The sequence below is a fragment of the Microcaecilia unicolor genome, chromosome 1 (assembly GCF_901765095.1).
Source record: "Microcaecilia unicolor chromosome 1, aMicUni1.1, whole genome shotgun sequence".
In the NCBI taxonomy this organism is placed as follows: domain Eukaryota; kingdom Metazoa; phylum Chordata; class Amphibia; order Gymnophiona; family Siphonopidae; genus Microcaecilia; species Microcaecilia unicolor.
Window position 1 is genome coordinate 459568963 of NC_044031.1, and position 22344 is coordinate 459591306.

Here is a 22344-nt window from a genome sequence, read left to right on the forward strand (position 1 = left end):
CTCATAGTTTACAGTACTGGTCAGGTGTTTTACATAAATTATCTATGAGTAGATTGCTCTTAAATTTTAGTGTTATTTTCTGCAATGGGTGGAACAGTCCACTACCACTCTGAGATGCTGCTAAGACCAGTGGTTCTCAACCCAATCCTTGTTGGGGCACACCAAGGCAGTTGGATTTTCAGGATATCCACAATGCATACAAATGCGGAGGAGTGGCCTAATAGTTAATGCAGCAGGCTTTGATCCTGATGCCCTGGGTTCAATTCCCACTGCAGGTCCTTGTGACCTTGGGCAAGCCCCTTAACCCTCCATTGCCTCAGGTACAAAAACCAAGATTGTGAGCCCGAGATAGCACTTGTTCATAACATGTGATTGTTCTCCGCCTTGAACTTGATTGATAAGCAGAATATGTTAGAATTTTATTAAATAACAGATTTGCATACCAATGAGGCAGTGCATGAAGATCTCTTTCATGTGTATGCATTGTGGATATCCTGAAAACCAAGTTGACTGGGTATGGCCTGAGGACTGGCTTAGATGATATTAGCAAAATACTAGGCAAGACAATGGCAACAAGATTAAAGACCAACAAACAGTTGGGTGGCATTAGATACAGTTATAAGCCTAACAAATATTTGGAAGTGAAAACAAATGCCCCAGAAGTGAATTTAGTAGTCCAGAAAGCTAACTTCTTTGAACATTTGTTAACCTTATAAAGATATCTTCTGTACTCAGCTGCTTTTCTGACTTTCTTTTAATCATTTTTAGTGGGTTCAGGCAACACTCCCTTTAGGTGAAAGTTCTTTTTCCTTGACATTTGCACAGAACTCACCAGCGCCATCTGGCAAGTCTAAAACAAGTCCCTGTTTTAAAAATGTACACTTGATTTTATAAAAGAAAACATTCCTCATGCAAAATCAATGAGTAAGCATGTGTGATATATTGAGCTGTAAACATTTTTTTTAATTAAATGCATTAATGCTAGTAATCCGTAAATATGCAGTACTACTCGGTAAAGCAACCTGTGTCAGCTTTAAAATGAAGGATAGACCTGTCTAATTATATAATAAGAAAACACTGTCCCATTACTGGTGTGATTCTGGTAAGCACATTGAAACAAATGTGTATTAAATTATGTCAAATTCACATAAGCCATGGGATTATAGCCTCCATTTTAACACATTGTAAAAAAATAAATAAAGAAGTGTTCTGCTGAATTTAAGGCAGGCTTGCTGCTTGGGACTAGGAAAGGCAAAATCAAAAATGGTTGTTTTACTTCCATAGCAGCTATTAATAAACTATCAACAGGATAAGGAAACCAGAGCAAAAAGGAAGGAATAAAGTGCATAATTTTATTTTAAAAATTCAAGCAGTTAGTTTGATCCTAAGTATGATAAAGGAACTGTTAGGTTACTAGACCCTTCATGTTTTAATACAATTTGCCTTGCACAAAGCATACAATCACAATTGGACAGACAGTTGTTTCACTTGGTGTGATCTACAGGAATTTACTGAATGTAAGTGCAAAATGTATATGGCAGATCTTTGGATACTGATTGATTTCCAGTAATTAATCCACAAAGAGACAGAAAATGTTAGGGTTTCATGGTGCCATAAAAAATGATGCATTTTAAATGCCGGTGCTTTCTAGATCTCCGTCTTCCACTACTAGAGTAGCATGTGATCTGGAAATCATGAGGAGTTTTTCCTTATTTGTATATTGCCTCTGAAGCTTCTGAGATCTTTCTACTGTTTGTTCTTTTTTGGCATCCTTCAGGAAGGAGTCCCCAGTTTGGTCCTCAGAGCTACTGGCTAAGGTGTTGTCCTCAAAGGAGGTGCCAGCCTCCTCCAGAGGTGTGTAGCCCTTATTGCTAGACTGATCAGACTGAGAGCCTTGAGAGTCTCCTCTGATCACAGATGCTATGGTGAGAGAATCCCCAAGGTCTGGGGATTTGGAATAGCTGGAAGAAGATGCCTTGACTAAAGGGCTGGAGCCTAGATCTGTGCTGCTAAGAGAGGGGCTCCTCAACCGTACCTGAAGCTCGGGGGAAAGAGGTTTCCTAGCATCCGGTAAACAACTTGTACTCTGGCGCCTCTGTAACAAGTCTCTATGGGGTTTCAGAAATGCCCCTTGAAGGTGAGGATGGTTGACATTAGTTAAGTTCAAGTCAAATTCCCTTTGTGGGACATCTTTGGCTCCTCTCAAGCTGGGCCTGCAATTCCTTTTGCTCCCCAGAAGCCCGCTGTCTACGTTGATGGGCAATGTAAAGGCGCTGAGGGAGGAACACACAATAGAGCCTGTGTTGCCTTGGCTCCAGCCCTGCTTTGGGAGACTGCAAATGGTGGCTTGTCCTTCAGCCATGCCAGAAGCCGATTGCTCCCGGTAGATGCTGTAAACTGCTTCAACAAGGCTGGGGGGCTCCTTCAGTTGTTTAGATGATTTAGGTAAAGATGTCCTGGCATCACTCAGATCTGAGGGTGAAAGGGTCAGATTGCCACTCATGGTTGAGTGCCAGGAGCTTTTGGCCAGCATGGCAGCCCCAAAGGAATCACTAGGCTTGACGTCCAGGCTCCGGGACTGCACATAATTGACAAATCCATTTAAGGGGGCCCCATCTTTGGAGCGAAGGCTATGCACATCAATTACAGTGGAGTACAGGTCCCTCAGGTTGATGATCTTGGTCTTCCTGTCCCTGTTTTCATGCAGCACAGCATTGGCACAGATGAATAGGAATATGCCAATGCCCATTATCAAAGGACCAAACACCTTGAGTTTATCTGAGTGCAAGTAACCAGAGATGAGTTTAGAAAAGAAGCTGGAGGAAGCCGGCATCTGGAAGGAAGCCCTGGTGATATTGCTGGAGTTGGTTTTAGGTGTCTCCAGATCAGGCCCACGAGCATTCTGATGGCTGTCTGACCAGTTTTTGGTTGTACTGGAAAGTTCCTGCCCACTTAAAGAATGCTGTGTATGTGTAGGCACCAAAGTCTCCTTGTATACCTGGCTAGCTTTTGGCCAATAACCTATAACTGCCATGGCAACGCCAACCAAGAGTACTAGAATACCACAGAGAGCAATCAACCCAGAGACAGAACACAGCTTCAGTTTGCCCTTCACTACCACCACATCATTCTTGCGTTTCTTTTTGGCTTTCCTTTTCTGTTTGGGAACTTGGCTTTTAGCTCGGAGAGGGTCTTGTTTCCTGGCTGAAATCCTCAGGAGACCTCCTGTAGCGATCATGCTTACTCAAGGAACTGGTTATTACCTATTTCAGTTTCTGAAAGGAAGAAATGAGAGTCAGAACACAGAGTGAACATGAAACAAAATGCCAGTTTAGAAAAACACACAGCAAGGCTAAACACTAGCTCAGGAAAAGCACAGAATCAGGCTGTACAGAGGACCTCAGGTATCTTGGAAATGAGTTATGGTTTATTCAGCCAGCTGTTGCAAGCAGGTCGATTCCTTGTAGCTAAAAATTAATTTAGAGACATTTACAATTATATTCTATAGGAGAAACTACTTAAGCAGGAGAATGTGCTAGGTAAAGCAGAATACTGCAGCAAGGATCTGGCCTACTCCCTACTGCACTGGATATAACTGTCCATCTTAATGCATTTTCTCTTTGAAATGCAGTTCATGATACAATCAATCTACCACCTGAACTGTGGTTATTTGCTTTTCCCAACACCAGGTGGAATTACTACCCAAACTGTATTGGGAACATACTGCTAAGACCTAAGTAATTATTTTAATATGTAAATTAATAGATATGATTTTTACAATTTGATCTGCAAAAGCAATTTGATTTTTACATACCAATGGCATAACTGCTATAGAGAAATATCTGTATTTTTAAGGTTATCTATTTATATAATACGTCCACATGCGTTCTCCAATCCCTCAGTATGGTTGATGTGGCATACAATTAGTTCACATTTTTAGATCTAATTAAACAAACAACGGGCAAACTCTTCTTGAACCTCCTGAAAATACTTGTCAGGAAACCTTTATCCTACAGCCTCAAAAACTGTTGTCAATAATCAAATGTTATTCATTGTGTTATTTTCTCTATCACCACATGTCATTATTTAAGTTGTCAGATAATGAGAGATCAAAATGTGTGTATAATGTATGCATATATAAATATATATAAATCCATCCAAATACACACAGCTAGATAAACCTTTTAGAGAGATTGTTTCCTAGGCTGCCAAACCTTTCCGAAAACACTTAACAGGAAAATAAGAGAACAAAATCAATATAGGGCAGTAAATTGCATGACAAAGTTAAAAATATTAGGGTTCAAGGAAGCAGTACAAATACACAGCAAACATTTCTAATGCTTTTCATTTGTTTTAATTATCCTCACGTGTACTTTTGGATACAAAGCAAGTTAGAACGATGGCTCTCCTTTGCGTCTCACAATAGTAGTGTCACTGGCTAGCAGCCACCGTTCTGAATGCTTCTAAAATGTGTTGGAAGGACATGGAACTGTGGCTGTGGCCAAACTGGTGATTGTTTCTATATCAGTGCCCAACGATTTTCACATCACTGATACCAGCTGGTTAATCTGCTTTTACTGCAATGGTTTGCTCCAGTAGGAGTATCATTATCAGGCACACAGATCCTCTCTATATGTGTCTTGGTGCTGGTGCTATGATTCCAGCCATTACACAAATAAAGGAGATCCTGTCTCAGCTGAAATGGCAGAGCAAATGATAATCAAATGCCTGTAAGCTTTAAAAAAATTAATAGGTGTTTAAATTAAAAAAAATTATATATATATATAATTTTTAGGGGGTGAGGAGGAAGGCTGAAGGGATAGTGTGTGTGTGTATATACACACTGCATAATTTCTGTTACTATTCATAGTTGTATCAACCCATAATACAGACCTTCTTGCAAGATGGAGCATTTCCATAGACTGGAGTGTGATCCTTCAGTATCAGTAAGCATATCATTATTTGCCACTATTTTAAACGGTTCACTCAGGATTATAATCTTATAACTTTAGGGTTTCAAAATCTTTTTTTTTATTGAAGGATTTGAGGGCAGGAGACAACTATTTTCAGAAAACTCAAACTAGAATGGGTGTACAGCCACTTTCTTTAATGTTAGCCAGTTTGCGATGCAGTAAAGAGACGCAGCAATATTACCAACTGTATACAGAGCAGATTTCCTGCAAGGAATAAAACCGTATGCTTTAACTCTTTATATAAAAGAGTACTAAATAACGGTAAGTGCCAAGGATCACTGGACTGCAACCTAAGAGCCACTGCCTGCGATAGAACAAAATGAGTTTTCAGCATTCTGCTCTAGCGTTTCCTACAAGCTTTTTACCCACAGAAAAAAAGGTACAGTAATGATCCCCCCCCCCCCCCCAAACAGTGGCGAGCTTCGCTTCGGTAAATGCCCAAAGCGAGCCAACTTACGGTCCATTCCGAGCATAGTTTTTAACAAAGTTTGCACCAATAAACCAAGATAGGGGACATCTATATCGGTATAAGATTTGGTACTCACACATTGGTGGCCAGCGTTCATCCCGGGAAATGAGGCTGGAAGCATCCTCCAAAGACGCAGCCTAAATGGCTGCGGGCGGTCCGGTCGCGAAGACAACAGCAGCAGCGGCGGGAGAGAACAGTTGCGGCTCCCGCCGCTGCCGAACGAGCTCCGGCGGGAGGAAAATGTGGAGCGCGAGGAGCGGCGTCGGCGGCACCGCGGCAAAACCGGAAGTGCTGAGCCGGCTCGCGGTGCCGGCCGACAAGAAAGAAAGGCAGCGGGGAGCATTTGGAAGAGGGGATTTTCTTTGGAAAGGGGGTAGGGAGAGAGGAAAGGTTTAGGGGGGAAGGGGGAGGCCGGGATACCAGCTGCCAGTGCCAACACGAAGGCACCGGGCCACCGCGTCTAGTACAGCAGTCAGTGTATTAAAAGATACCCCGCCTGGAGAGAAAACAAAAAGCTTGCGCCAATGGCGCGAACAGTAGAAAAAAAAAAAAAAAACTACCTCCGAGGCCAGTCAGTTAGAGATGAACTTGTCTGCAGCGGCGCAGCACGAGAGCTCGCGCACGCGCCCCGTGCCTACCAACCGTCCTTTTCTGTGGCTGGGGGAGGGTGGGAGCAGCGGGAAGGAACTGAATGGGGATCGCGCGGATGGTGGTGATGATGATGAGCCGTTTTAGAGGGGTATGGAGTAGGGGACGGTGAGGGTACCCAGAGACGGCAGCGTTCAGCACACCCTGTAGGTATTCGCTGAAGAACTAAAAAAAAAAAGAGACAAAAGTCGGATGCTCCTCAAATCCGGGTGCTGGCGTGTGATGGGAGCAGATGTGCAAAGGGAAGCGGTTGTTTCCTGGTGGCGTCTAAGGGTGTGAAGCTCCGTGAAGAAAACGGTGTGAGGGTGAAACGGTGAAAAATGAATTCAAGCAAGTCCGTTTAAACAGAAGTAACAGTTTATTAAACGTTTTAGGGGAAACCGCTTAATACAAAAACTAAAGAAGGAGAACTTTGCAAAGATTGAAACAAGAAACATGGGGTAACTCTTAGGGACAGTCTCAATTTGGCAGAGAGAACAGTCTGGAGACAAATTGAATAAGAACCAGTTAGTTGCTTGGATTGTTAATGTGTAAAAGAGGGGAAATGACAGCTTCTTGAATTCTGTGTGTGTGTATATAAAATAGACATCGTTCAGGGAATAGAGTTGCAACTCTAAGATTGTTCTGTGTCTGAAGTGGTTTTAATGACGAGAGAGAACGCTATATTAAGGGACTCCTTTACTAAGCTGTGTTAGGTGCTAATACAGGGGGATTTGCTCAGGCATTCTGTGGTAAGGGCCAATATCGGTGTACTTAACATAGCTATATTACTGTGCCAGCCCCTGCTGCCTACCATGTTTCCAAGTTTATTATAGTCTTGCTGATGCTGACTCACCCTATGGGAGGCCTTCAGGGTGGCATACAATCTAAAAATAAAAAATAGGTGGCGGTAAGTACTTATGTAAATGTTTTAATGGCCCTGCACTAATGGATATATTCACACATAGCTGTTATTACAACAAATAGAAATCTCATTTTTACAGCTGCAATAAAAATGACCTTAGCCACAGGTAAAACCCATTCAGGGGCGCACTAAGGCCACTTTTTGCCATGTCTTAATAAAAGGACCCCTAAGTTAGGGAAATAAATGAGCTTGTAGCGCTATAGAAATGCTAAATAGTAGTAATAGTAGTAGCCCGGGACAAAGAGTAACAGAGCCAGTGATAGCAAATTTCATTAAGAATTGTCAATTTGGCATCCCAGGATCTCAGAGCTAAAATCACAACATTCTCACCCTCTTTATTCTTAGATTTTTTTGTTGTAAAGCCTGATTAAATTGGTTGTGTCCTCTGATCTGAGGACATTTTCATTATATGATGTGATAGAGTGTGAGTGTGTAAGAGAAATGTAAATGATCTGAGAATAGTAGAATATGAAACAAAACCAATTACTGTGTGTGAAGATAGGGCCAGCAGAGAGACTACAAATCATTTGGGATGCCATGTTCAGGGAGATACCAACGGCCCTTATCAGGAATATTGTGTCAACGTTCTATGGTACAGCTATTGTGGTAGGAGCTTTTACACAAGGGGAATCCTGGGTCCTGGCCATATCATCTGAGGAGGTTCTGTCCCATGGGCAGCTGGGCCCGAAACAAGCCAACTAGATAATGGCCCCAGCTGAAGCAGGTGGGAAAATTAAAGACAAGGTGTAATAAAAGTGAATTTTAAAGATTGTTTTTCAACTCTGCCTTGACTGACCAGTGCACTTGGGGTCTGTATCTTTAATTAGAAGTAATTCTGTTTAACGTTGTGTGAAAATAAGTTGGAATGTAGAAGATAAGACACAGTTTTAATTAATTTTGGTATGTGAAGAGGGGAATGGTGCTTCCATATCATCATGCTGATCAATCCATAGACTGGTGGGTTGTGTCCATCTACCAGCAGGTGGAGATAGAGAGCAATCCTTCTGCCTCCCTATATGTGGTCATGTGCTGCCGGAAACTCCTCAGTATGTTCTCTATCTCAGCAGGTGGTGGTCACACACAGCAGCAGCTCTGGCTAGGTCGCCAAGCCTAATCCTTAGGTTTTTGTTGAGTACCTGGGGTTGAGGGCTCTTTTTGAGCAAGTGCAAACCTGGTGGTGCCAGGTCCCTCCTTTTCTCCCCCCTCCCGCTGGCTCCGTTAAAAAAAAAAAAAAAAATTTGGACGTCCTTTAAGGGCGTTTATTTCAACGTTTATATCAGCGTTTATTGCAGCTGCTCACTGGGACACCAGTTCGTTACAGCTCGGAGCAGGAAGCAGGTAATTTTTACCTTTTGTAGCAGGCAGGGGGTTCCCCGATCGGTCTCCACGTGGCTTATGGTGTAGGAGGGCGAGGGCGTGAAGAATCGCTCCCCGGACCGCGTGGGCGCGTCTAGCGGGGATGCGGGGGTTTCAAAGCCTGAATCGCCTTTTTTGGGCGTCCATTTGGAGTCCGGTCAGTGTCCCGGTTCTTCCTCCGGTGCGGGGGGTTTTCCCGCCATAAGCGCCCATCCCCCTCCGTTTTGGCCGGCCACTCTGCTCGGACGACTTCTTGGGCCACCCTCGAGGTGGGAGATGTTAATGCTATGGTCGCCCTTGATTTGGGCGATGGCAAGAAAGCGGCCAAACTTAAGCGCCGTTCTTCCTGCGCGGCTCCTCGGAGTTTCGCGCCGGACGCCATTTTGGATGCGCAGCATGTTTCTCCCCCGCTCTTGCGAGCACCGGTTGAGGGTGCATCTAGGGCCGTGGCCCAGGCTGCAGAAGTGCACAGTCTGGGGGGGGTTCTCCCCTGAGTTCATTTTGCTGCTGCATCAGGCTTTTCTTATGCAAAACTCTGCCCCTGCTCCCCTGTCTGATAAAGGGGTTGAGGCCTCCAGAAGCAAACGCCCTCGGGTGGACTTCCAGGCCCTAGAGGACTCTGTCCTTTGGAATTCCTTGGAGGAGACGGATTCCCGCTCGGATGGAGCGGATGACCCCTCTGCAGCGCGGATCTTTCGCTCAGAGGATTTGCCCAACCTGTTAGTGCAGGCCATGAGCATTTTGAAGATTTCCTCTCCGGAGGACGTCTCTTCCTCAGCCTCTGCTGGCTCTGCGATTATGCTGGGGACAAAGCGCCCGCCTAGAACCTTCCACGTGCATGAAGCCATGCACACCTTGATTTCGGCTCAATGGGATTTCCCAGAAGCGAGCCTTAAAGTGGCTAGGGCTATGTCCCGCCTCTATCCTCGGCCTGAAGGTGAACGGGAGGCCTTTTTTTGGCCTACCGTGGATTCTTTAATCATTGCGGTGACTAAGAAAACGGCATTGCCGGTGGAAGGTGGCACGGCCCTAAAGGACGCCCAAGACAGAAGATTGGAGGCGGCTTTAAAGTCGTCCTTCGAGGCGGCTGCTTTAAGTTTGCAGGCCTCAGTTTGCGGCTCCTATGTGGCCAGGGCGTGCCTGACTATTGTGCAGCGGGCTTCCCCCTCGGATCCTTCCTTGAGGGCTGATTGGCCGGCCCTGGAATCGGGCTTGGCCTACTTGGCTCTGAGGTAAGCCTTTATTTATTCCTGTCACTGATGAAGAAGTTTGTTTAAAAAAAGAAGAAGAAGAAACTTTTTTTTCCCCTCCTTTTCTGCCTCTGAGGTAAACCTTTATTGATTCCTTTCACTAGTGAAGAAGGTTGTTTACAAAAAAAAAAAAAAAAGGGAAGAAGAAGAAGAAACTTTGTTTTCCCTCCTTTTTTGCCTCTGAGGTAAACCTTTATTTATTCCTGTCACTAGTGTAGAAAATTGCCTGTTACCTGATTTATTTTCCCGCCTTTGGCAATGTATTTTAGGGGGCTGCTTGCAAAGTTTAGATTGTAAGCTCTTTTGAGCAGGGATTGTCTTCTTCATGTTCAATTGTAAAGCACTGCGTACGACTGGTAGCGCTATAGAAATGATTTATAGTAGTAGTAGTAATTTCGCTGGCCAGCATCTGATTCTGATCTTGGACCCTTCTGAGCTGGTACCAGTTGCTTTGATTTTTTTTTTGTGGGGCACAGCTTGTGTCTGGATCACGAAACTCAGTTGTTTTTCTCCTCTTCACGGTCCTAGAGGGCAGCCCCGTTGCTGGAACTTGTACCTTTGTGGTTCAGAGGTCTTAGTCTGTCATTTCCAAAGTGGGGGAAGTCTCTCGCTGGCTCTGTTTGGCTGCAGGCTCGGTCTCTTTAGTCCAGGGCTATTTTTTCATTCCTATCAGCCTTATGTGGCTGTTGGTCAGTTCTATTTCAGACCGTCTGGTCTCTGCTGCTTCAGGCCCCTGCTATTTGATTCTTGTTTTGACAGCAGTTTTTCCTCCCTCAGGGAGGTTCTGGTTCTCTCGTCCCCATGGATCCCTCCTGTCAAATCTGGTTTGTCTGCAGGGTACATTCCTTCTGGCAGGGGTCCGAGTTGCCCTTGGTGTGCAACTGCTAGCTCAAATCCCTCTTCTGAGTACCCTCGGGATCGCCATTCTCGCCAGTCTTTTGCTTGGACTCAGTTCAGTGTCTCTTTATAGGAATGTGCCTTTTTAGGACTAGTTTGCAACAGCTCTTCCTTACTTTCCCTTGCTTTCGGGCAGGAGTTTTAGCCTGGCACAGGCGGATTTTGCCTTTTCTAGTTTCAGGCGCCTCTCTCCTGGCACATTTGGCACTCCTTACTTTTTCTGTAAGGGGCGCAGTTCTTTCCTGCTGAGCAGATCTATTGCTGTGCATCTGGATTATTGCCTCTTAGCTCTGCGCTTTTCTCTACTTTTCTGCAGGGAAGTGGTTATGTTCTAGGTGTGGAGTTTGACTCTCCCTTAGCTGGTTTTTTCTCAGTTTGGTGTTAGTGGCCAGCTTCCTCTTTGTTCCTGACCTGGCGAGAGTTGTTTCTTCCTCACTGCCTTACGGCTGCATTTTGCTCCCTATGGTCTGAGGATTCCAGATCTGTGATGCTTACCTCCCTCTTGGCGGGAGTTCTTTCTCTACGTTGACTGCTGCGCCGTATCGGTTGCCTAGGAGGGTGGTCATTGTGGCTCAGAGACCACTTGGGGGCCAAGAGTGTCTCTTGGGGCACAGGGCTTTGTCTTCTTGTAGTTTAATCCCTCTGGGCCAGGGGAGTGCAGCGCCAGGTCTGCATTTCCACAAGTTGTGCTCCTTTCCTGTTGGTCTCCTGGCAGCACCTTCTTTTTTGGCTGTTCCCCGGGACTCCATCTATGCATTTTGGTTGTTGAACATAGCTCCATCGCCGCATGTTGAGCACAACTCCATCGTCGTATGTTGAGCACAGCTTCATTATTCCATGCAGTTACACCATTCCGTGTTGGGCACAGTTCCAGGTTGGCTTTAGCTCCATCGCTACATGTTGAGCGCAGCTCCATCGCTGCATGTTGAGTGCAACTTCATTATTCCATGCAGTTTCACCGTTCCATGTTGGGCACGGCTCCATTGCTGTGTGTTGGGCACAGTCCCAGGTTGGCTTTAGCTCCATTGCTGTATGTTGAGGACAGCTCTACCATGGCATGTTGAGTGAAATTCCTTCGATGCTTATTCTGCAAACTTCCATCTCTGCATGTTGAACGCAGCTCCATTGTCACATGTTGAGTGTAGTTCTTTCTCTGCTGGTCTCAGTGTGGGGCGCAGTCCTGTGTCTGCGTGTAGAACATGGCTCTGTGTTTGCCTGTGGAACACAGCTTCTTGTCTGTGTGTGGCATGCAGCTCTCTCTTTGCGTATGGAACGCAGCTCCCTGTCTGCGTCAGAGCGCAGCTCCACCGCCTGTCAAGTGTAACCATCTCTGTGTGCTTAGCACAACTCTTCTTTGCAAATTGGGTGAAGGTGGTATGTGGAGCACAGCTCTGTGACTGCAGGTGCTACACAGCTTCATGTCTACGTAGGAAGCATAGCTCCTTGTCAGCGTGTGGAGTGCTGCTCTTTGCTGGCGTCTGGAGCGCAGTTCCTTGCCAGTGTCTGGAGCACAGCTCCTTATTGGTGTTAGGAGCGCAGCTCCTTGTTTGCATGTGGAAAGCAGCTCCTTGTCTGCGTTTTATACACAGTTCCATCGCTACCGCAGCTTCAGTTCTGCAGGTACTTCTAACATCCAGCTCTTTCAGTGGGGCACTGCTCATCCTCTGTCTGTTACTCTCAGCTTCTCTGCTTGTTCATTGCATTTCTATCTTTGCCAGAGGTGTGCAACTCTTTCTCTGCCCGTGGTGCATGGCTCAGTTTGTGTGCTTTGAGTGCAAATCCGTTCGTTCTCATTGAGCATGGATCCTACTTTGTCTGATGAGCACAGCTTTGTTTCTGTCCCTTGAGCACAGTTCAGTCTCTGACTGTGGAGCGTATTTTCACCTTTGCCTGTTGGGCACTGTTTCACCTTGTCGGTCAACCCCAGCTCTTTTCTGCGGGTTGGATACAGTAACTTCTCGGCAGCTGTGGCATACTGCAGTTTAGATTTCTAGACAAGGCTGTCTTGTCTCCTGTTAGCTACCATTCTCTGAGGACAAGCAGGCTGCTTGTTCTCACGACTGGGTGACGTCCGCGGCAGCCCCCACCAACCGGAAGAAGCTTCGCGGGCGGTCCGCACACAGGGCACGCCCACCGCGCATGCGCGGCCGTCTTCCCGCCCGTGCGTGATCGTTCCCGCCAGTCTTTTCTTTTCCGCGCCTGAGGAGAGTCGTGCCGTCGTCGCTCTCCCTTCGCAGCCCCGGAAAGACCGTCGCGTTTACGCGACTTTGTTTAGTTTTGTTTAGTTTTTTGGTTACCGCGTGCCCCCGTTTCTTTTCTTTAAAAAAAAAAAAAGAGCACGCGCTCCTTTTTCCCTCGTTTCTAGCGAGGGCGTCGCGTTGCGGCCTTGTGGCCGCGCGATCGATTTATTTTTTCGAGGTGTGATTTCCGCCACCATCGACGACTTTAACTTCGCCGACGCGATTTTTCCGTCGATGTCCTCGAAGGTCCCGAGTGGATTTAAGAAGTGTGGTCGGTGCGGCCGGCCGATCTCGCAGACCGACACCCACGCTTGGTGCCTCCAGTGCCTCGGGCCGGAGCACAATATCAAGTCGTGTTCCCTGTGTCTCGGTCTCCGGAAACGGACTCAGGTTGCGAGGCAAGTTCTGCGGGACCGTCTTTTTGGAACTTGCGCCGGCCCCTCGACGTCGACGGCATCGGTATCGACGCCCGGTCCTTCGGTACCGGTATCGATGCCTGAAAAATCGGCATCGATGGCATCGACCCCAGGTGAACAGGTCCCGTCGGCCCGCCGGTCCTCCGGTGAGGGTAGAGGTGAGAGACCGCGTGGGCAGTCGGCCCCGGTCACTCCTTCAGCCCGTGGCCCTCGGGACCGAACCCTGTCTGACCCGGTTCCTCGGGACCGAGGGGGATCGACCTCCTCCTCCTCCATACCACCCGGCACCGGTGACGGGCACTGTAAGAAGGCAAAGAAGCACCGTCACCGGTCGCCCTCGACGCATCCGGCTCTCGGTACCGGAGAGGAGTCGACGCCGAAGCGTCCGCGTCGAGAGGAGAGGTCCCCCTCGGTGGTGGAGGTACCGCCATGTCAGGGTCCCAGCACTTCGGTGCAGTCTCCTGGACCCGAGCAGCTTCCGGCACCGATGCCTCTACCGGCCCCCACGTCTTTCCCGACAGCGGGCCTGGACGAGTGCCTCCGAGCCATCCTTCCGGGGATCCTGGAAGGGCTGATGCGCCAGGCTGTGCCAGCGCCGGGGGTGCTTGCGCCCTCGGCGCCGATGACTGTGGCGCCGGCGAGCTCTAGCCCGGTGCCGAGGCCGTCGACGCCGCCGCCGCTTGCGGCGCCGGTCTCGACCGCCACACAGGTGGAGTCCCCGTCGACGTCGATGGAGGGAGCTTCGTCCCCGCCGGCGCGGGAGTCCACCGCTCGACGACACCGAGGCCTTGGTGCCTCGACGTCGAGCCGGGCCCGGTTCCGGACTCAGCTACATGAGCTCATGTCCGATACCGAGGAAGAGGCCTCGTGGGGGGAAGAGGAGGACCCCAGATATTTCTCCTCAGAGGAGTCTGCGGGTCTCCCCTCGGACCCCACGCCTTCACCAGAGAGAAAGCTCTCGCCCCCTGAGAGTCTCTCTTTTGCCTCCTTTGTGCGGGATATGTCTATTTGCATTCCCTTTCCCGTGGTCTCTGTGGATGAGCCGAGGGCTGAGATGCTCGAGGTCCTCGACTATCCATCACCACCTAGAGAGTCCACCACGGTACCGCTGCACAATGTCCTCAAGGAGACACTGCTTCGGAACTGGATGCGACCATTAACTAATCCCACCATCCCCAAGAAAGCAGAGTCCCAGTACAGGATCCACTCGGACCCAGAGTTAATGCGGCCACAATTGCCCCATGACTCGGCGGTCGTGGATTCTGCTCTCAAGAGGGCACGGAGTTCGAGGGATACCGCCTTGGCGCCCCCGGGGCGGGAGTCTCGCACTCTGGACTCGTTTGGGAGGAAGGCCTACCAATCCTCCATGCTCGTGACCCGCATCCAGTCATACCAGCTCTATACGAGCATCCACATGCGGAACAATGTGAAGCAACTGGCGGACCTGGTCGATAAGCTCCCGCCGGAGCAGTCCAGGCCTTATCAGGAGGTGGTCAGGCAGCTGAAGGCGTGCAGAAAGTTCCTGTCCAGGGGTATTTATGACACCTGTGACATGGCATCTCGTGCTGCGGCCCAAGGTATAGTGATGCGCAGGCTCTCATGGCTGCGTGCCTCTGACCTGGACAACCGCACCCAGCAGAGACTGGCCGACGTCCCTTGCCGGGGGGATAACATTTTTGGTGAGAAGGTCGAGCAGCTGGTGGACCAACTGCATCAGCGGGAAACCGCCCTCGACAAGCTCTCCCACCGGGCGCCTTCAGCACCCACCTCAGCAGGTGGACGTTTTTCCCGGGCCCGGCAGGCTGCGCCCTATTCCTTTGCAAGGCGTAGGTACACCCAGCCGGCCCGAAGGCCTCGTCAGGCACAGGGACAGCCCCAGCGCGCTCGTTCTCGTCAACAGCGTGCGCCTAAGCAGCCCCCTGCGCCTCCACAGCAAAAGCCGGGGACGGGCTTTTGACTGGATCCACGGGAACATAGCCGCCCTCAAAGTGTCCGTACCGGACGATCTGCCGGTGGGAGGGAGGTTGAAATTTTTTCACCAAAGGTGGCCTCTCATAACCTCCGACCAGTGGGTTCTCCAAATAGTGCGGTGCGGATACGCCCTGAATTTGGCCTCCCTGCCACCAAATTGTCCTCCGGGAGCTCAATCCTTCAGCTCCCATCACAAGCAGGTACTTGCAGAGGAACTCTCCGCCCTTCTCAGCGCCAATGCGGTCGAGCCCGTACCACCCGTGCAGGAAGGGCAGGGATTCTATTCCAGGTACTTCCTTGTGGAAAAGAAAACTGGGGGGAGGCGTCCCATCCTAGACCTGAGAGGCCTGAACAAATTCCTGGTCAAAGAAAAGTTCAGGATGCTTTCCTTGGGCACCCTTCTGCCAATGATTCAGAAAAACGATTGGCTATGTTCCCTGGATTTAAAGGATGCATACACTCACATCCCGATACTGCCAGCTCACAGACAGTATCTCAGATTCCGCCTGGGCGCACGGCACTTTCAGTATTGTGTGCTGCCCTTTGGGCTCGCCTCTGCCCCACGAGTGTTTACAAAGTGCCTCGTGGTGGTGGCGGCGTATCTACGCAAGCTGGGAGTGCACGTGTTCCCATATCTCGACGATTGGCTGGTCAAGAACACCTCGGAGGCAGGAGCCCTCCGGTCCATGCAGTGCACTACTCAACTCCTGGAGCTGCTGGGGTTTGTGATAAATTACCCAAAGTCCCATCTCCAGCCAACCCAGTCTCTGGAATTCATAGGAGCTCTGCTGAATACCCAGACGGCTCAGGCCTTCCTTCCCGAAGCGAGGGCCAACAACCTCTTGTCCCTGGCTTCGCAGACCAGAGCGTCTCAGCAGGTCACAGCTCGGCAGATGTTGAGACTTCTGGGTCATATGGCCTCCACAGTCCATGTGACTCCCATGGCTCGTCTTCACATGAGATCTGCTCAATGGACCCTAGCTTCCCAGTGGGTTCAAGCCACCGGGAATCTAGAAGATGTCATCCGCCTCTCCACCAGTTGCCGCACTTCACTGCTCTGGTGGACCATCCGGACCAATTTGACCCTGGGACGTCCATTCCAAATTCCGCAGCCCACGAAAGTGCTGACGACGGATGCATCTCGCCTGGGGTGGGGAGCTCATGTCGATGGGCTTCACACCCAGGGTCTGTGGTCCCTCCAGGAAAAGGATCTGCAGATCAACCTCCTGGAGCTCCGAGCGATCTGGAACGCACTGAAGGCTTTCAGAGACCGGCTGTCCTACCAAATTATTCAAATTCGGACAGACAATCAGGTTGCAATGTATTACACCAACAAGCAGGGGGGCACCGGATCTCGCCCCTTGTGTCAGGAAGCCGTCGGCATGTGGCGGTGGGCTTGCCAGTCCGGCATGCTCCTCCAAGCCACATACCTGGCAGGTGTAAACAACAGTCTGGCCGACAGACTGAGCAGAGTCATGCAACCGCACGAGTGGTCGCTTCATTCCAGAGTGGTACGCAAGATCTTCCGAGAGTGGGGCACCCCCTCGGTGGACCTTTTCGTCTCTCAGACGAACCACAAGCTGCCTCTGTTCTGTTCCAGACTACAGGCCCACGGCAGGCTGGCGTCGGATGCCTTTCTCCTCCATTGGGGGACCGGCCTCCTGTATGCTTATCCTCCCATACCTTTGGTGGGGAAGACCTTACTGAAGCTCAAGCAAGACCACGGCACCATGATTCTGATAGCGCCCTTTTGGCCCCGTCAGATCTGGTTCCCTCTTCTTCTGGAGTTGTCCTCAGAGGAACCGTGGAGATTGGAGTGTTTTCCGACTCTCATCTCGCAGAACGACGGAGCGTTGCTGCACCCCAACCTTCAGTCCCTGGCTCTCACGGCCTGGATGTTGAGGGCGTAGACTTCACTGCGTTGGGTCTGTCTGAGGGTGTCTCCCGTGTCTTGCTTGCCTCTAGGAAGGATTCCACTAAAAAGAGTTACTTTTTCAAGTGGAGGAGGTTTGTCGTTTGGTGTGAGAGCAAGGCCCTAGAACCTCGTTCTTGCCCTGCACAGAACCTGCTTGAATACCTTCTGCACTTATTAGAGTCTGGCCTCAAGACCAACTCAGTAAGGAATCACCTTAGTGCGATTAGTGCTTACCATTACTGTGTGGAAGGTAAAGCCATCTCTGGAGAGCCTTTAGTCGTTCGATTCATGAGAGGCTTGCTTTTGTCAAAGCCCCCTATCAAGCCTCCTGCAGTGTCATGAGATCTCAACGTCGTCCTCACCCAGCTGATGAGACCTCCTTTTGAGCCACTGCATTCCTGCCATCTGAAGTACTTGACCTGGAAGGTCATTTTCTTGGTGGCGGTTACTTCAGCTCGTAGGGTCAGTGAGCTTCAAGCCCTAGTAGCTCATGCTCCATATACCAAATTTCATCACAACAGAGTAGTGCTCCGCACCCACCCAAAGTTCCTGCCGAAGGTGGTGTCGGAGTTCCATCTTAACCAGTCAATTGTCTTGCCAACATTCTTCCCCAGGCCGCATACCCGCCCTGCTGAACGTCAGTTGCACACATTGGACTGCAAGAGAGCATTGGCCTTCTACTTGGAGCGGACACAGCCCCACAGACAGTCCGTCCAATTGTTTGTTTCTTTCGACCCTAACAGGCTAGGGGTCGCTGTCGGGAAACGCACCATCTCCAATTGGCTAGCAGATTGCATTTCCTTCACTTACGCCCAGGCTGGGCTGGCTCTTGAGGGTCATGTCACGGCTCATAGTGTTAGAGCCATGGCAGCGTCAGTGGCCCACTTGAAGTCAGCCACTATTGAAGAAATTTGCAAAGCTGCGACGTGGTCATCTGTCCACACATTCACATCACATTACTGCCTCCAGCAGGATACCCGACGCGACAGTCGGTTCGGGCAGTCGGTGCTGCAGAATCTGTTTGGGGTGTAAATCCAACTCCACCCTCCAGGACCCGAATTTATTCTGGTCAGGCTGCACTCTCAGTTGTTCTTCGTAGGTCAATTTCTGTTATACCCTCGCCGTTGCGAGGTTCAATTGACCTGGGTTCTTGTTTTGAGTGAGCCTGAGAGCTAGGGATACCCCAGTCGTGAGAACAAGCAGCCTGCTTGTCCTCGGAGAAAGTGAATGATACATACCTGTAGCAGGTGTTCTCCAAGGACAGCAGGCTGATTGTTCTCACCTACCCTCCCTCCTCCCCTTTGGAGTTGCGTTTTCATCTTTTGCTTGTCATTCAACTGGCGGGAACGGTCACGCACGGGCGGGAAGACGGCTGCGCATGCGCGGTGGGCGTGCCCTGCGTGCGGACCGCCCGCGAAGCTTCTTCCGGTTGGTGGGGGCTGCCGCGGACGTCACCCAGTCGTGAGAACAATCAGCCTGCTGTCCTCGGATAACACCTGCTACAGGTATGTATCATTCACTTTCCTGTGGCAGCTTTTCTTGCTGTAGCCTCTTGGTGGCTGGCGAGAAACTTCTCCATTGCTGGAGTTTGAATTCGGCTCTGCTCCTTTTGTGGCTACTTGGCACCTTGGGGGTCTTTTCCCCACAGTGTGGCTCTCGACTCTCTTTCTTTTTGTCTCCTTTTGTTCTTTTTGTCTCCTTTTGTTCTCTTGGCTCTGTTCTTTCATCCCTAAGTCCAGAGCTGGTTGAGGAGTACTCTCTTTCTACGTTTGTACCTTGGTATGCTGCTGCTCTTTTCTTCATGGTTCTCCTGGAGAGACTAGTGCTCCAGTTAGTTGGTTCTCTCAACTCTGGAGTCTCTTCTTGTTCTGTGGAGTTTGATTCTCTCACTAGGCGTGGGTCTGGGTGGTTCCTGGGACTTGTTTCCTTTCTTCTATGAAGCGTGGTGCACTGTTTGGGGTTGTGTACTCCTATTACTTGTTAGGGTCGTTTCATCTGACCATCTTGGACTCAAGGCAGACTGGCAGGTTTGGGAGTTAGTCTTTGTCCTTCCAGGGTTCGGAGAAGTGGATCCTGGTCTAGGAGAGACAGTTCTTCTCCTTGACCCCTTCCCTCCCCCCCCCCCCCCCCCCCCAGGCAAACACAACTGAGTGGGTCCAATTGAGAACAAGACATCTGTAGATAGTGTAGAAACAATTGCTATCACTATCATAGTCCACTGTATCAGAGTCCACTACTGTCTCTTGCACTCTTGCTGACCAGCTGCAGTGCTCTATCCTGTCCTACAAAAAGCAAGAAGTGTTTGGTCAGCTGCCTAGCAGAAGGGGAAAGGGTGGGTGAGAGGTTTGTGCTTACCTGCAAACTATGTGAAAAAGGCAGAGCCCATCTGGCTGAAAGCTTCCTAGGTGTAGGTGGCTGATCCTGGAAGGGAGAGAATGGAGAGTCAAAGTTAAGTTTTGATAATGCAGAGTATATGATAAGCCACCACCCATTCTGAAACCTTTTCAAAGAAAGGGTAGACTATCCGCAAACCAACTCACCATCAATATGCAAGAATACCCAAACTTGTACACATGTGGAGCATAATCAAAAGAAAGAGTGTCCAGGTTTAGCCCATAATCTTGACAGTGTCCAGATTGCTAGCTCAGCTTAAGATGTTTAGAAATATCTCCCATTATCAAAAGTAAAACATCCAGATTGCCAGCCCAGGCAAAGACATTTAGAAATCATACCTATAATGAAATCTAAAATGTCCAGATCTTCAGCCCAGCTGAAGACATTTAGAATTTCCACCCATAATCAAAACTAAAATGTCCAGAGGAGGGCCTACTACATGTTTTACAAATGTTTATTTGTAAAACATGTAGTAGGCCCTCCTCTGGACGTCCCTGGGGCAGTATGTAAACATCCTTCTCTGTATTTTCAAATGTTCTGACACCACTTTCAGAATTGCACCTAAGCAGACACCCAGCCACAAGGGCAATTTTACTGAGGCAGAGATTGAACGTCTAGTCCAGGAAATTGCTAAATGCAACAGAAATCCGTTTGCCTCCAGGGGCCAGAGACTAGCTGCTACCACTAAGAGGAAAGAATGGGAGGCATGGAGGGACCGCCTCAATGCAGTCTTCCACTGCAACCTTCAGGTGGAAGACTGCAAGCGCAAGTGGCAGCAGCTCAAACGGGACATGAGGCATAAGGCTGGTGCCAACCCGCCAGATGATGACACTGCCAACCTCCTCACCCTCTGGAATGGATTGTTCATGGGCTCCTGCCCCTGGAGGGGATCCATGGGATTGGGACCCAAGACACCTCAACACAGCCCGAGGGGTCAGCAAGGTTTTGGTGTAGGAAGCTGTGGAGTCTGTTCGGCTGCACACTCTTCCACAAGAGGGGACAGTGTGGTGTTCCTACGTGGTGTAGATAGGGAAGGGTGTGAGAAGACACAACAGACATAATGCAGACAGGCTATTCATCAGGGACCATGACCCATATTCTCAACAGAGAATGGCTAGGGGGGGGGGGGGAGGAGTGCCAGCGAGAAGGGTGTAGGGCCCCTGTGTTTGACAGATTTGGGTGCCTTCCCCCCACCACCTTTACCTATCACCAACCAGTGAATATCTGCTTTTCACACCTCAGTGCTCTTGCCACTGTGTCCTCTGCACCCCTTCCACAGTCCTATGTCTACCTATCTGCCTGTGTGGCTCTCTTGCACCTCTTGTCTGCAGCAGTGTTGCATGTAGAAGGACATCTGTGAGTTGCCTGCCAGTGCCATTCCTCACCATCTGCTTGCTGGATGTTCACGTGTAGGGGTATCGTTTATCGTTTATTCATTTACTAGACTGTCACTTATTACAAAGGTAAATCAGAACGGTTTACAATATAATATAACATTAAAATATACCATTAGAATACTCTAAAACATACTCTGAAATCCATTTATAATAGGAAAGCACAGCAAGCCAGACAGTCAATTAAAAAATACGAGTTACTAAAACTATAAATCGTCATAAAAACATTTACTAAAAATCTAAAAGAAAGGAGAGAAAAATATATTCTCTCCCCCTTTTTTTTGAACCCCTTATCTCCTATTCTCTCCGTCTCCCCTCTTTTTTCTTTTCTTCTCCTATACCTTTCCATTTTTAAATAATTAAAAATTGTATTAAACAGTAGGGGTATGTATATGAATGCAGCAAACATTGGTTGGTTATTAGGACAAACACACTTCCTCCCCTTTTGCAATGCAGGTGATGATACAGACTCAGAGGCTGAAGCTGGCCCTAGTGGCCACCAGCCCCAGCACACTGAATTGCAGGTTGAGGAGGTTGCATCCACACACAAAGCCAGTGGGCCTGGAGATCAGGGTGCACAGGACACATAAGTACATAATTATTGCCATACAGAAGGTCCATCAAGCCCAGCATCCTGTTTCTAACAGTGGCCAATCTAGGTCACAAGTACCTGGCAAGATCCCAAAACAGTACAATACATTTTATGCTACTTATCCTAGAAATATGCAGTGGATTTTCCCCAAGTCATTTTAATAATGGGTTATGTACTTTTGTTTTAGGAAGCTATCCAAACCTTTTTTAAACCCCGTTAAGCTAACTGCTTTTACTACACTCTCTGGAAACGAATTCCAGAGTTTAATTACACGTTGAGTGAAGAAAGTTTTAAACTTTCTACTTTGTAGCTTCATTGCGTGCCCCCTAGTCTTAGTGTTTTTGGAAAGAGTAAACAAGTTGTTCACGTCCACGTTCCATTCCACTCATTATTTTATAGACCTCTATCATATCTCCCCTCAGCCATCTCTTCTCCAAACTGAAGAGCCCTAGCCAATTTAGCCTTTCCTCATAGGGAAGTCCTCCTAACCCCTTTATCATTTTCGTCGCCCTTCTGAATACCTTTTCTAATTCCAAAATCAGACTCATTTTTGAAAGAGAAGGACGTCCATCTTTTGACATAAATCGGAAGATGGACGTCCTTCTCCCAGAGACGTCCAAATCGGTATAATCAAACCTGATTTTGGACTTCTCCAACTGCAGTCCGTCACAAGGACGTCCAAATTTCAAGGGTGCGTGTCGGAGGCGTAGCAAAGGCGAGACGGGTGTGCCTAATACTTGGATGTCTTTGATCCATAATCAAAAAAAGCAAGGACGTCCCTGACGAACACTTGGTCGTTTTCACCTGGACGTGTTTTTATTATGAATACCAGTATCCGCTAAACGCGCTGTGATTGGCTGAGAGAGACCTGGAGGGAGGGATGTCCAAAAAGTTTTGATTTGGACGTCCTCGCAAGTCCCGATCC

The 22344-nt window shown here is 48.8% G+C and overlaps 1 protein-coding gene across 1 annotated transcript; it reads right to left on the bottom strand.

The window, feature by feature from the left end:
- Positions 1 to 1355: 1355 nt before the first annotated feature.
- On the bottom strand, positions 1356 to 6069 carry TMEM200C (transmembrane protein 200C). Its single transcript, XM_030190126.1, has 2 exons — positions 5519 to 6069; positions 1356 to 3275 (listed from the first exon to the last, which is right to left on the bottom strand). The coding sequence occupies exon 2, from the start codon at positions 3236 to 3238 to the stop codon at positions 1631 to 1633; it is 1608 nt and encodes a 535-aa protein (XP_030045986.1). The 5' UTR covers positions 3239 to 3275; positions 5519 to 6069; the 3' UTR covers positions 1356 to 1630.
- Between the last annotated feature and the right edge of the window lie 16275 nt (positions 6070 to 22344).

What these genes read in the sequence shown, in the direction of transcription:
- TMEM200C (XM_030190126.1), bottom strand. Translation starts at nt 3,238, where the DNA reads ATGATCGCTACAGGAGGTCTCCTGAGGATTTCAGCCAGGAAACAAGAC.